This window comes from Typopeltis vanoorti, chromosome 21 (assembly GCF_054136105.1).
Source record: "Typopeltis vanoorti isolate ZY-2024b chromosome 21, IOZ_Tvanoo_1.0, whole genome shotgun sequence".
Classification (NCBI taxonomy): domain Eukaryota; kingdom Metazoa; phylum Arthropoda; class Arachnida; order Uropygi; family Thelyphonidae; genus Typopeltis; species Typopeltis vanoorti.
Genome location: NC_143569.1, coordinates 61,341,482 through 61,355,976, shown reverse-complemented (window position 1 = coordinate 61,355,976; position 14,495 = coordinate 61,341,482). Strand labels below are relative to the sequence as shown.

Genomic DNA, 14,495 nt, shown 5'->3' with positions numbered 1-14,495 from the left:
AGATTATTAGTGTTTATTTTCTCGCTGAGATAAATGGATTTTTCAAGCCATTAGAGGTGGGGGAGGGGGGCATCTGATATAAAGAAAAGGAAAAGCTAGTTCTTATTGGATACCTAAACAGAAAATAAGAGAATCAGTCTCAGATTTATATTAATGTTTAGAAAAATTTAGAACAAAGGGCTGAACTGTTCATAATAGAATGAACTACTTCCTTAGTTTCTGCTCAGGATATGGACTAATCATTACTAACACCCATGTCTCATAGTGTTAGTAATGAATGTAATATTAATCATTGAGTAATGATTAATATTACATTCTCAAACAGTGAGAATGTAATATTAATTAGAGATTTTAATGTAAAATCTCTAGAATGAAAATAGTTGGTATGAAAAATGAGAGTGGGAAAAAATTACTTGAGTTTTATACACAGAAAAGTTTAGTCAATTGCACAAATGAGGAAGATATACATGAAAAATATCAGGAGATACCAAATTTTTTACCTAATAACAAAGTCATATTTCAATCATATCTAAATGTAATCTGAAATTCAAGCAGTAAATTAAATCTTAAAAAAAAAAGCTAAGTTCATGATATTTATTTTGGAGGAAATTTCATATCATGAACAACATTTGGAGAGGAACAAATGAAAGAGAATAAACAATTAGAAAGATTTAGGGGGGAGGGAGAAATGATTAGGGATTAAGGAAACAGTACTTATCCAGCAGAAAAATGCCTGTGCAAAGTGAAAAAAGAACCTTGAAAACGTTTGGTAACAAATGAAGTGATCTTACTGATATAGATGAGTGAAATAAAAGAAAAGAAAAGAATGATATAGAAAAATATACAAAAGAGATGGAGATATCATTTGGTGGAATACAATGGACAGGATTTATATTTGAATATAATTGATAAAAGAAATCCTTCAAGTGAAGGCCCTGATATTCAAAGCAAAAGCACCAAGTCAAGATAGCATAAGAGGAAGCCTGATAAAGGAAGATGATAAAATGTGAGTTGTTTGAACTTATTAAATAATCGTTCAGAAAAGGAGGAATAGTGAGAGAATACAAAGTGTAATAATCCTAATACCAAAGAAAGCTAATTCTATTATATAGCATTAATCTCTTGCCATATGCTCCAACAATGCTTCTCAAAATAATACAAAACAGAATAATAATTATTATTATTATTCCTGATACCTCCAAGCAGTGGCACACCCAGGGAGGAGGGCCAAGGGGACCTGCCCCCCCCCTCCAATAGAAAAAGGGAAAAAAACACTAGAAAATTTTCCAAAAATCTTTTCCTAATTAAAATTAGGAAAATTCATTTTTTTAATTTATGTTGTGTCTTCTGTTTCTATACTACTTTTGAATTAGCGTCCACATAAGGTGAGAATACCCTATAGCTCTCGGGAATCCCGGCCGCTGTGAATGCAAGGCAAATGAAGTAGTGCTCTTGTGGTATCATGTATTGGCAATCACTGCAGTGCTCAGTTAGGTCATATGCAATGTAGTGTGCATTCTCAAATCGCTACTCAACTCACCCCCCCCCCCCAATATTAAATCTTGAGTGCTCGGCCCCCTCCAAGATTAAATCCTGGGTGCGCTACTGCCTCCAAGGAGTCCGAAGACTCATCGCGAGAGGACACCTACAACTGTCTAAACCACTACACTGAATTTCTACTACGAATCATCTCCATCAATGCCATCTTCCGCCAACTTCCACCACCACCACAACTAGTATTTTTTGTCTGTAAATTGCATGTGTTCTGAAGGGCCGATTTGTCTGTATGCGAGATGAAAAACCTGAGTTTCCGGGAGAAAAAACCCTGCTACCTCTGTATGAGATTGGCTAACAGAAGCAAACCTAAGTGAAGACCGATTGGATTCAGAATAAAATCTGGTACATGAAAAGCAATCCTTGACAATAATAAAAAAAAAGAATCAAGGGGGAGAAATGATTGTGGAAGAATGGCATTGTGGGATAAATGCAGAGGACATAGTGGAATTGTTCAATGAACACTTTATTGGAGTATTTCATCCTGGAGGAGTAAATTTTAATACTAGAAGGATAGGGCAAGTTCGAGGTTTAGAGGTGAAGGAGGAGAGTGTGTTCTAAATACTGAGTACTCTGGATGTCAGAAGATGTGCGACTGGATGGTATTTCATCACGAGATTTGAGAGAATATGCTAAAGACCTGACAGCTCCTTTGATCTGACTTTTCAATGAAAGTCTGGCTACGGGAAAAGTGCCCAGGGAATAGAAGGAAGGTAAGATAGTGCCATTGCATAAGGGTGGTAGCAGACTGGAAGTGTCTAATTATAGGCCAGTTTGTGTGTCATCAGTAGTTGTTAAGATCTTGGAGAAATTAGTGAGGGACCATATACAGCATTGGGAAGATGAGGGTAATCTTATCTGTGAATGTCACCATGGATTTGTGAAGGGGTGCTCTTGTTTTAGCAATATGCTAGCCTTTTATAATAAAGTTACAAGAGCAGTAGATTAGGGAAAGGCATATGCTGTCATTTGTGTGGTCCCACAGGACTCGGTACTGGGACGTATATTGTTTAACCTTTATATCAATGACATTGCCAGGTGGATTGCAGGCGGAATATTCAGTTGTTTATGGATGATGTGAAGCTGGGAAGGGTTATTAGTGATAGTGCAGATGTGGTAGCCCTGCAAGAGGATTTGAATAAGCTAGACAGATGGGAAAATGAATGGGGGGGTGTCGGTTTTATGCAGCAAAGTCTAAGGTCTTGAGGTTTGGGACACATTGATGGGACGCTGCATACTCTATTGGAGGAGCTATACTGTGGGAGACAAATGATCTGGGGTTGATTGATAGAAACCTGAAATTTAGGGAACATATTGCAAAGGTGGTGAAGGTAATACAGAGGATTGCTGCAATAATGAGAAGGACACTGACTCGCAGAGATAAAAGAGTTATCATTCCGTTGTATAAGATCCTGATCAGACCACACTCAGACTGTTGTTCTCAGATTTGGCCCCCAGGATTTGAAAGGGATAGATTGGCTGTGGAGGGGGTGCAGAGGCGGATGACAGAGATGGTTTCAGGACTGTAGAATGTTAGTTATGAAGATCGGCTGAGGGAATGTGGACTGCGGAGTTTCGTGAATTGGGGGGGGGGTGATTGAGACTTTTAAACTGTTGAGAGGTTGTTACAGGGTTGACACTGGGGAGTTCTTTCGCTTTGTTGAACAGCGGGAAGAGTCATGACGGGGGGCTATCCCTTGAAGTTACAAAAGGAAACTTCCAGGGATAGTCCCCCGTCAAACTGTGACAAGAGGGTGAGGAGTGGTTTCTTTGTATGGAGGGTTTTTGAACCATGGAATGCATTGCCTGATAGAGTGGTGAGAGCGAGAACGGTCAATGAGTTTAAGGAGTGGTATGAAGACTTTGTGTTTCCTAGGAAGGACCTCCCATGATGAGTCTTGATAGACTTTGTGTTTCCTAGGAAGGACCTCCCTTGATGGGTTTTTTGACTCCATGGAAGCCTGAATAATAATAATAATAAAGAATGGTAATGTGCAACCTTGTCTTACCTCTAATTTTACATCAACCCATCTTCCTGTATTTCCTTTAATTCGAACTGCTGAATTACAACTTAAATATAGACTGTATTGCTCTGTATAATGTTCCATTTACCCCATATACTTATATCATCATCATCATCATCATCATCATCAAATTCCTGCCATGTACCCTTAAGGGGTGTACAGGATATGATAGTACTATATGAAAAAAATTACATCATTACTAACTTCCTATCTACAATTTTCCTCCAAATCAGTCTGTTACTTGTCAAGGCTTCAACATTATCAGATCTTATATTTCTATCATCTAAGGCACTTTGTACTGTATCAATCCACCTATATCTTGGTCTTCCTCTGGGTCGTTGAGTGAAGAATGAAGCAGTTGAGTAATAGTGTTGGTGAAGCGTACTGAAAAATAGATGAAGAAAAGTCACCAGTCAGGAAATATTCTGATGAATAAGAGGGGATAGTGGACAAATGGATTTTTAATAATTTTTGAATAAATGTAAATAATTTTTTGAAGTAAAGGTAAAAGACAGCATAACAGGCCAAAGCAGAAATTTCTGGAACAAGTGATTAAGATAGATTAGAAGTAAATAGCAAAGAACAGAATGAAATGGCAACAGAAAGATGACTATAAAGACAAGGAGGATTCCTATAATTACTACACACATATACTGTATATGCACATGTATTATCTAGTGTTGCTAGGAAAAGAAGTTGTAGAGACATTCAATAAAAAGATGAAATCTTATACAAAGTTTTTGGCTAGCAAACCAGCATATTCTTCTTGTATGTGTTTATATGCAGTCAGTGCACTGAAAGATAAATAATTGCATATCATTCATGTTAACAATGTGGTATCCTTAAACCATGTGATATATAAAGCTATTTGCTCCAATGATATAACTCTTAGAACAGCCTTCAGTTATCTAATTGACACTTCCTTAGCCAATGCCTACAGCTGCTGTCTAAAGATAAAATACTGCCTGTCCTTTTCTCATATGAGAAACAAAATCATCATTCCCCCCCCCCCCCCCATAACTTGAGGTATGTCTGGAAAGATAGCCAAAATGTTATATGAATATATTTTTTAAACTAGGAGTGTATAAAGCATTGTTTTCCTGCAATTATTGGACAGACAGATAGAAAAACCTTCACTAGAATTCCACTATAAAGACGATAATATCATTGAATTCATTTCAGCCTTGATACTGTATAGGTCTCATGTTATTTAATTGATACCTATCAACCTTTTTTTGAAGACGTTTGCATCAATAGAGTAGTGCCGAGCTAATATTTTATCTTAGAATTATGTGGTCTTTATATTGCAACTCTCAAGAATTTCAACATTGGAGAGACTGTTATTTTAAAATACCTTCAGCCCATTGTCTGTAGTCTAGTTATATATCTAGTCCAAGAAGGTGCTATCAGTTCACTTTTTTTTTTTTCATTATAGTTGAATTTTTTTTAACAAGTGCTTTTAAATTATTTCTTTAGTCATAACATTCAGTGACCAACCAGCAGGAAAATGGCTACCAAGTGCAAAGGAGATGAACGAAGCTTCTAGGACAGCAGTTTATTGAGTAGTCTTCTATGCTAGACTTGATCTGATCAGATGTCATGGAAATGTCAAAGGCAACTGCACAAGTTTGTCTAAATTTTTCTGTGGTATGTATGTCCAGAAGTGGATAATGTTGGATTTCTCAGCAACCACCAGCTATGAATTCTGCTAATCCAGATCTCTTTAATTGACTGATAGCCTCCAGATCATATCTATTATTTTAGAGGACTGAGGTGAGGGCAATGAACTGATAGTTTAGTAGCAGACTTTTATCCTTATTTTTTGAAATATGCTGAATATAGGTATGTTTCTGTGCCAGATGGACAGATGCCAACTTAGTATGAAATGGTCTAGAGAGGATATGAAATAAGTATTAGTTCCAGCATTCACCTTTTGAATACAAGTGGAAAATATTATCAAACTGGAACATTTTTTGATATTTATGTTATTCGATATTCTTCTAATGACTTTCTGATGAAACACTATATGAGGCATGCAGTGTGGTGATTTTAGCATAGTAAAATGCAGAATTTACCTTAACTTTTCTCCTCAGGAGTTAGTGGGGAAAAAGATACCAGGAGGTTAGTTTTTTCTTTAAGTGACGTAATGGGGATGCCATCTAGCATAAGAAAGGTGGAAAATTGCTAGAGTGGGAGTTGCGTCTAGTGGCCTTTGCATGAAGTCAGAAGGAAAGACTGATTTTCACACGAATCAAATTTTTTGCATTTGGCCCTTTTAAAGTTAAGTGTAGATTTGTTGATTTTTTTGCAGCTACTGCAAAAAAAAAAAATCAATCAACAAATGCAAGCTTCAGTATTGGCTGAGAATAAAATTGGAGTTTTTCTCTCAAGCTATTTGCAATATGCTGAATTTTTTCTTGCATTACCTTAGCACGTTTCTTAGTAAAGTGCTTTAATAGTGTGCAAAAAATCTCAATTGTAAGAAACAAAGGCCTTAATTTCACTTACTATTTTTGTAGCTCATTTACGAGTAGAACAAAAACTTAGATCAGTAAAGTGGAAGCAGTAGTCTGACCTTGGCGGTAAATAGCAGTACTGGATATCATCCCACTTCTCATTGTAGTGCCTGAGTTACTCATTTTTTTTTATTGTACTTGGACAGTAGTATAGTAAAGGCTCTTAGTTAAATAGGTAACTTTAGATGTTTTGGTTATAATTAGTTCATCAAGTGTGCTGTAGTAAGGAATATACTGAATAGGTTACTTTCATGGTTTTTATGATCCTTGGGTCGCTGCTGTTGTAGATTAGTAAGTTTAACTAACAAATATTTATACTTTTAGGCAGTACAGTAACGAAGGTATGAAGTGCCTGTGGTAAGTGTCTAACTTGCTCTCCCCTAACCCAAAAATGGCAAAAATTTTGAAAAATTTAAATGTAAGAAGTTAAATTTTACTAAATGCAATATGTTAAATACTTACTATTAACTTCATCAAAATGAGTTGCAGTGTGTTTCTGAATTTGTGTGTCTAAAGTGGTATAGTGCCAAATTTTAAAAATACAATATAAAATAGTGGACTTTTATATCTATTTATTTATTTTTATTTTTTACATTTTTTATGTTTTGTGCCCCAAACCTAGTTGCGCCTCTTTCGCCATGGCCTCGTTATGGTACTGCTTTCAGGTGATAGACAGCTAACATGGTTTGGTGTTTCCCTTACTATCACTTATGGAATTTTTACATTATTCCCTAGTTTCATTAGTTTAGTGAATTTATCATTATATTTCTGTCTTAACTGCATTTATTGGCTCACATTTCTACATCTCTCTCTCTCTCTCTCATTGTTGCTGTTATTTTGTTATTTCAATGTATATGCACAGAAAGTTATTATATTGATGTAACTAAAGAATGCATATTCGACTTTTTTTTTTTAATTTAAAACTTTTATGTAGATTATAGCAATGCCTCATCAGTGGATGGAAGGAAACCTACCAGTTAGTGCAAAATGTGTGGTATGCGACAAGACTTGTGGAAGTGTTCTCAGGTTGCAAGACTGGAGGTGTTTGTGGTGCAGAGCAATGGTAATGTTACGAAAAAAAAATAAAAGAAAAAATCAATAACCTAATCGAATTTTTTTTATTTTATTGCAGTATAAATAATTAGAAATGCAAGAAATGTTTTTTATAGTAATTGTCTTGTCTGGGGCTTTGAAGAGATTGGTTAGTCACATATTTCAGATATTTGGAAATGATACCTATATTCGAGTAATACACTTTTCAGCACATCACAGAAACTCAATGAAATTAAAAACGATTTAGAAGAAAAGATAAATTATCCATTTTTCACCAAACATCACTGATTATGCAAATATTTATACTAAGAAAACAGTTTCTGAAACTGACTGCAGAGAAGTAGATTCATCTTTCCCATTGGCTGGGATTGTAAAAGACGTCACATAATGAACTGTATTTTTAACTTCTATGATTTGTCAGATCAAAGAATGAAGATGTTTTGAAAGCTGTTTCTTTGCAAAAGCTAGGGAGAAAAGAAACCTGGGATATAACCTTGGACGTTCCACAGCATGTATGTATTTACGATGAATTGAAAATTATAGTTAATTATGGAGAAAGATGCATAGAAGGTTTTTGATGTAATTAAACTACTTGGAACTACTAAAATTACTCAGGAGTTGTTTTTAACTTTTATTTCATACATAATTTTTACGTCTCATGACTCTTGAAGAATTATATTTTTCACTTTGCTTCTCAAAATTTATTCCGATTTTTGAATTTACACTTCTCAAATTTTCTGTCATAAGTATTTTTTAAGTACTTTTATTGTGCTAGTTTTATAATTTTACACCCCCCCCCCCCCAAAAAAAAATTAGAATGACATTTGAAAAATGATAATTTACCACACATTTTAGCAATGTTTTTTTTTTCGGCTTATTTTACTTTCTTTATTGTTGACAAAAAAAATCTGATTGTAATGAAGGTTTATTTTCTTGATTCTGAGAATTAGTAATAATATTTTTGGTTTACAGATCAAGTGTTGATCAATTTTATTAACTTAACCAACTAGTTTTGCAAACTTTAACTGTTGGCATCTTCAGGGCACTTACATATAGGCTGAAACAATCTCATAATTATGTGTAACTATAAAACTGACAAGAATAACTATAAAAACTGACTAGAATAATTACAAATAAAATAGTATCGAACATGTGTGAAACACGTATCGCGTGTACAAGATTAGCTAGCTGTTGCTAAGGAACTTTCTGTAGTTTGTATTAAAGTTAATTTCTTTTGTTTTTAAGGATTTGATTATTGTTTTCCATATCTCTGGGAGTATTAGGCCTTGATTTCTGTTAAAGTTGATAGCAGAACAGGCGACTGTGGCTGCTTCTTTTGAAAATTCTTGAATGGTAATCTTCCTCTAAGTAAGGGGAACAACTTTTGTCCCACTCGATGACATGGTTAGTTGTAGAGAAATGAGACGATAGGCCAGAAATGTCCTGTCTGTTGTTTTTGACATAGCCAATGTGCTCTTTTTGCCTGATTTCAAGGCTTCTCAAAGTCTGTCCGATGTAACTAGAGTCACACAAACATGGAATATTATAAACTCCAGCATATTTATAGAAAGGGTGGTTGAATACAAAGAAGCAGCCACAGTCGCCCATTCTATTGTCAACCTTAACAGAAATCAAGGCCTAATACTTCCAGAGATATGGAGAACCCTAATCAAATCCTTAAAAACAAAAGAAATTAACTTTAATACAAACTACAGAAAGTTCCTTAGCGACAGCTAGCTAATCTTGTACACGCGATATGTGTTTCACACACATTCGATACTATTTTATTTGTAATCATTCTAGTCAGTTTTTACAGTTATTCTTGTCAGTTTTATAGTTACACATAATTGTGAGATTGTTTCAGCCTATATGTAAGTGCCCTGAAGACACCAACAGAAGTTTGGCGAAGCTGGTTGGTTAAGTTAATAAAATTGATCAACACTTGATCTGTAAACCAAAAATATTATTACTAAAATCCGATTGTGCTTATTCAAGCAATGTATATAATAAAAAAATAATATGACAGATGATGTAATTACAGAATAATGTACAAAATCTTTTAAACTTCGGTTTCTTTGAGCAGTTGGGTTTAACGTGCTCTGGAAAGCTGCTAACCCAACCAGAAAACACCTCCTCTGTTGGCTGGGTATATTGATGTGGCTTTTGTACCTAGGATACCTGGAAATATACACTTTTGGTATGCTTCACCTACATCACCCACTCACCTCCACACCATGATGGGTTACAAGTAGGATTAGTGAAGAATGAAAAAATGAAAAAAAATAGAAAATCAGTTGGTATATATAAGATACAAAATGAGCTATTAAAATATGAAGGGAAAAAATTAGCAAAAAGAATGATGTGATATACTAAATACAGTATTTAAAGAAAGAAAAATGCTGAATAATTGATGAAAGAAATTAACAATACCAATCTTTAAGAAAGAAGACAGGACAAATCCATAGCATAAAATATGCTCTGGAATTGTCCTGTCTGGATTTATAAAGCACAGCATATTTTATATTAAAATTTACACAAAAATAATTGAAAATATGATAAATAATTTGATTGAGTTATCTGACAAGCAACAAGGATTTTGGAAGATAGATCAACATTAGATGTAGTATTTATATTAAAGCAAAAAATAGATAAATCATTAGAATATGATAAACCTCTTTACTTGAATAAATAAATAAATAAATAATTATTTATTTATTTATTTATTTATTTATTTATACCAGTTGGATTCCACTCCTCTGTGAATTTTGCAACAGTTCTTGTTTCTTTGTAATAATCAAGTTCCAGTGAAAGTCTGCTTTGTAGTTTCCGACGTAGGCTACACACGAGGGCAGAGGGGGTGGTCTGGCCCTGGCGGCACTTTGAGCCTTTTTGAACTTTTGTAGTTAATTCTAAAATACAGTCTTGAGAACTCATTTCCAAATATTGTAATACTGCAAATTTTCCTCACAATTGCTCTAAGTGTTGCTAGTTGTGAGAGGAGTTTTCTAAATTAAAACTGATTAAGAATTACCTACATTACTATGAAATAGACTTCGGCAATGTCATCGACAATTTTGCTAATAGAAAAGCAAGAAAAATAACATTTTAGAATGTTGGAATTAAAATTTTACTTCAAAAATAAACATAGTGCTTTAATTTATTTCCCTATATGTCGTTTTGACTTTTTGTAGTATTTTTGATGTGTATTGAGAGGGCTGCAAACTTAGGGACTGCCCTGTTAGGCAAAAGCTCTAGCTACACCACTGCATGAGGGTTTTTTCCAATTCAGTGATGGATGGTTATTTCTCGTGTGCTTAAGGTAGAAACTGTAAATGATGGCCTTGGCAGATGAAGAGGAAATTGCATATTCTATATCTGTTCTCTTCTGTATGGACTAAATTCAAGTAGTCTTCTTGGTTGTGTATGTAGTTACAGGTGCTAAAGGCAGTATTCAGAGCATAAGTGATCATCATTTTGTTAGCAGGACAGGGTAGATATGTGTGTTCCAAGGTACCTGAAACATTGCAGAATATACACAGATCCATTGCTCTAAGTTGAAGTAGAGCTTAGAAGGAGTTGGCAAGATGTTATGCCATAGTCTCCACCGGATTCTGGTTTGGCACACTTCGATTTATATGTAAGATCCCACTGAAAACTGGGTGGTATGTGCAGCATTGTAGATGAGAGGATTAAGGATGAATATATGAAGGGTGAAGTTGGAGGCACTGGCATGAGGAAGTGGTATATTTTCTTGTAGTTGGAGGGAAGAATTGGAAGTGAGGCTTCAGATGATACAAAAGGTCTAAGATTGGCTTTGCGCAGTTTCTAGAAGGAATACAGATTCCTTGAGGTGTAGAGATATCTGGATAGGCTTTTATAATAGCAGCTTGCATCTGTCGATATTGCTTTTCAAGTTTTGGATTTTTTAGTGGTAGGCATATGAATGTTTTCCACTTTAGGGTCTGGGTCAGGAGGTCCCCTTTGATTCTAATTCCTGCCCAGTTCCATGTAGGGAAATCAAGGGTTGGCCAGTTGCGAGACTTGTTATGTTTCTGTTTGAAAATAGAGGTTCTGTAAGGACAACTGACTCTGTTGATCCTGTCAGTGTGTGTGATGAAGTTCTGTATTTTTCCACTGCTGTAAAGCATCTCTGTAAAAATGAAATAGTTTAGGGGATGATGGTGCAGATCTAGCCATTCGGAGGATTGTGGAAAGTGTGAGTCCTCTGGCAGATGATTTCATGATGTAATTGAAGGTGGTTACATAAGTGTGATGGGACTGAAGTGTCTTTAGGAGAAAGATTATCCTGAAAGATCTAATCTTGTTTTCAAGGGAAATCAGGCCTTGACCTCCCTTACTGAGTGACTTGCAGAGTTCAGGGTATGTTGTCCATAGTTAGTATTGTTCCAGAGGAAACATGTGATTGCCTTTTGAATGAGATGGAGAAAGTCTTCGGGGGGGGGGGGGGAGCTTTGAGAGTGTGCCATAGCACACTCGCAGCCATCTGTTTGACTCTTAGTACTCTTTCTCTATATTGAACGAATGTTGTTCCATTTTCCTAACACCTGTTTAAAAAGGTTATGCAGCTGTGTCCAGTTCATGTTATTATATATTTTGAATGTGGCTTACACCTAAGTATGTTTGTCCTTCATTTGACCAGGTACATTCGATCATGGAATCAGTTCTAGACTTCCATCTGCCTGACCACAAGCCAGTGGTTTTAGCAGAGTTTAATTTGGCCCCTGAGACTTGTGCATATAGTCTGTGTGCTTCTTTAGTTACTGTCATTTCTTCTTCATTTTGGACTATTACAGTGACATCATCGGTATATGCTGACAGGGTTATTTTTAGATGTGATTCTATTATGCTGGTTCAATTGGAGATTATGGTGTCGTGTACTCTTTTTAAGAAGGGATCAATGGCCATTGTGTATAACTGTCCAGAGAGAGGACATCCTTGCTTAATCCCTCGAGAGTATGACAAAGTGCAGGTGAGCCTGTTGTTGATTTTTAAACAGAAGAGTGCATCTCTGTATAGCAATTGCACTGTTTCAATAATGAGAGAACCATAGCTGAATGCCTTTAGGACTTCATAAAGGTACTAGTGCTCTACTATGTCAGAAGCCTTCTCCTGATCAAGGTTGAGACTAGTGCCATGTTTTCATTTTGACTGTTTGCAATGGTGGATGAGATCTCTTATTAAATGGAGGTTATCATGTATTGATCTTCCTGGAACAGAATAGGTTTGATGTTGGCCAATAATGTCATGCAGTGTTGGCTTTATTCAGTTTGCTATAACTTTGGAAATGATTTTGCAGTCGGTGTTGATTAGTGAGATAGGATGCCAGTTTCGGATGTCCATGTGGTCTCGCTTCTTTGGTAACAGTCGTGCTACTGAAGTCGTGATGGATTGTGGGAGCCCATTGAGGTAGGCTACTTGCAGTGCTTTAAGAAGAAGTGGTCCGAGTTGATTCCAGAAGACTTGGAAAAACTCTGTAGTAAGACCATGAAGGCCAGGAGATTTGTTCTTTGGCAAGGTTGTGCATGCAATTTTCAGTTCATCTAGAGTGATTGGGTGTTCTAAGTGGTTCCGATCTGTTGCAGAGATTCTTTTTATTTCTTTCAGTATTTGGTGAATGGCATAAAGGGATGTTCCTGTAGAGCTGTATGCATTATTGTAGTATTGTAGGATTTCAGAAGTGATTTTACTTGGATCTTCTGTGATGCTGCCATCTTGAAGTCTGATAGCAGAGATGCAGTTTGCTGCCTGGTATTTTTTTTCCAAAGAGAAAAAATATTTTGTGGGGCATCAGAAAGATTTATTTGTATGTGTCGCGATCTAAGTAGGGCACCTTTTGCAGATAATTCTGAGTGTCTTTGCATGGCTTGGAGTGCTGATTGATATTCAGGGCTTTTTTCTGGGAGATATTTGAGTTGTTCTTCAAGTTGTTGGATTCTGATGTTCCTTTGTTGATTTTTCTGGTGACTGTAGATCTACGTAAAGGATTTTATTTGTGATTTTAGGTGGGCCACCATGTTTTCATTGGTTCTCTATTCCCTTTCAAGTGAGTGAGTTTAGTTATTAAAGCCTGAGTGTTTGTTATGTATTCTGGATCTTTCAGGAGGGTATTGTTGAAGATCCAATTGGCACTTCCTGATTTGGATGCTTCCAATGCTGCAGCTTGATGAAGCAGTGATCTGAGATGTAGGAAGGAATGTGTGAGATGGTTCTAACTAGAGGAACAGTATGTTTGGAAATGTAGTATATGTCCAGTCGTGCTTGGTAGAGTGGCTTATTAGTTGCGGTGATTGCTGACCTCCATGTGTAGGACTTCTTATCTGGATGTTGATGCCGAAAGACGTCAATGAGTTCATTATCGTTTACCAGTGTTTGAAGTTTGTTTCTTAATGAGCTACGATGTTCAGTACATTGAAGTCTGTCTTTTTCTTGGTCAAGAGTGCAATTAAAGTCTCCAGCTATTATGATATGTTCTTGGTCAATACTGGAAAGATGGTTTTGAATGAAATCCAAGATTTGCGATGCCATAGCATCCTGCTGTGGTATGTAGATATTGAACACATGCAGGGTATTATGATTGGGTACCCTTACATAAGGCCACTCTGCCCATCTTCTAGATAAATTGGATCAGGGGGTTGATATTTGTTTCTTGCAGAAATATTAGGTCTATATGATGTTTTGTACCTGGTCAAGGACTATTCTGTTGCGTAAAGCAGAGGCACATCCTCTTGCATTGAGAGAAAAAAGGCTGAACAACATGTTTATGAAAGTTGAATTGTAGGTTGAATCTAATATTGGTCTTGGTTGTATCAGGTTTGTAGCCCATTAATCAGGTAGTAGATTCGCTTACTCCTGTAAACCTCTGCTCTGCTCTTTTTACATTTCAATTTTGAGTGTAGATCCTGAAGTTGAGATATTAGTTCCTGGATTCTTGTGGTGTATTTAAGGGCTGTAGTTAATTTGTGAGGGGAGCCTTGCACTTTCTGTATGAAGGATGACAGCTGCTTCATGGTTGGGGGGGTCCTCTGTGTGGGGAAGTTCCCCTCAGCTTCTTCCCCTTCTAAGTTGTCATGTAGAAGTACAGTTTCCTCATCGTCTGGGAACTCTGTTTCTTCTTGGCTGGCTGCAAGTGATGAAAGTCTATTTTAAGTAGTTTCTTCTATTGGATGAGGTTTTGAATTAGTGGGAGGCTGGGTTGGTGATTCTGGTTGTTGTATCTAGGGATTGCTTTTAATTAGTTCATCCTGGTCATCTCTGTTGGGAGGATCCTTGTTTTCATGCTGTTTGTTTAGTGTTGCATGCTATGAGACTTCGTTATCAGAGCTTTGGA

General features: G+C 36.2%; 1 protein-coding gene across 1 annotated transcript in view; it reads left to right on the top strand.

Annotated features, from left to right (window-relative positions):
- LOC150094898 (diacylglycerol kinase delta) overlaps positions 1–14,495 on the top strand; it is a 566,581-nt gene that overhangs the window by 216,295 nt on the left and 335,791 nt on the right. The window contains exon 8 of the mRNA XM_090411584.1: positions 7,029–7,157. Coding sequence (XP_090267710.1) covers positions 7,029–7,157 — 129 coding nt within the window. The remainder of the gene's footprint in view (positions 1–7,028; positions 7,158–14,495) is intronic.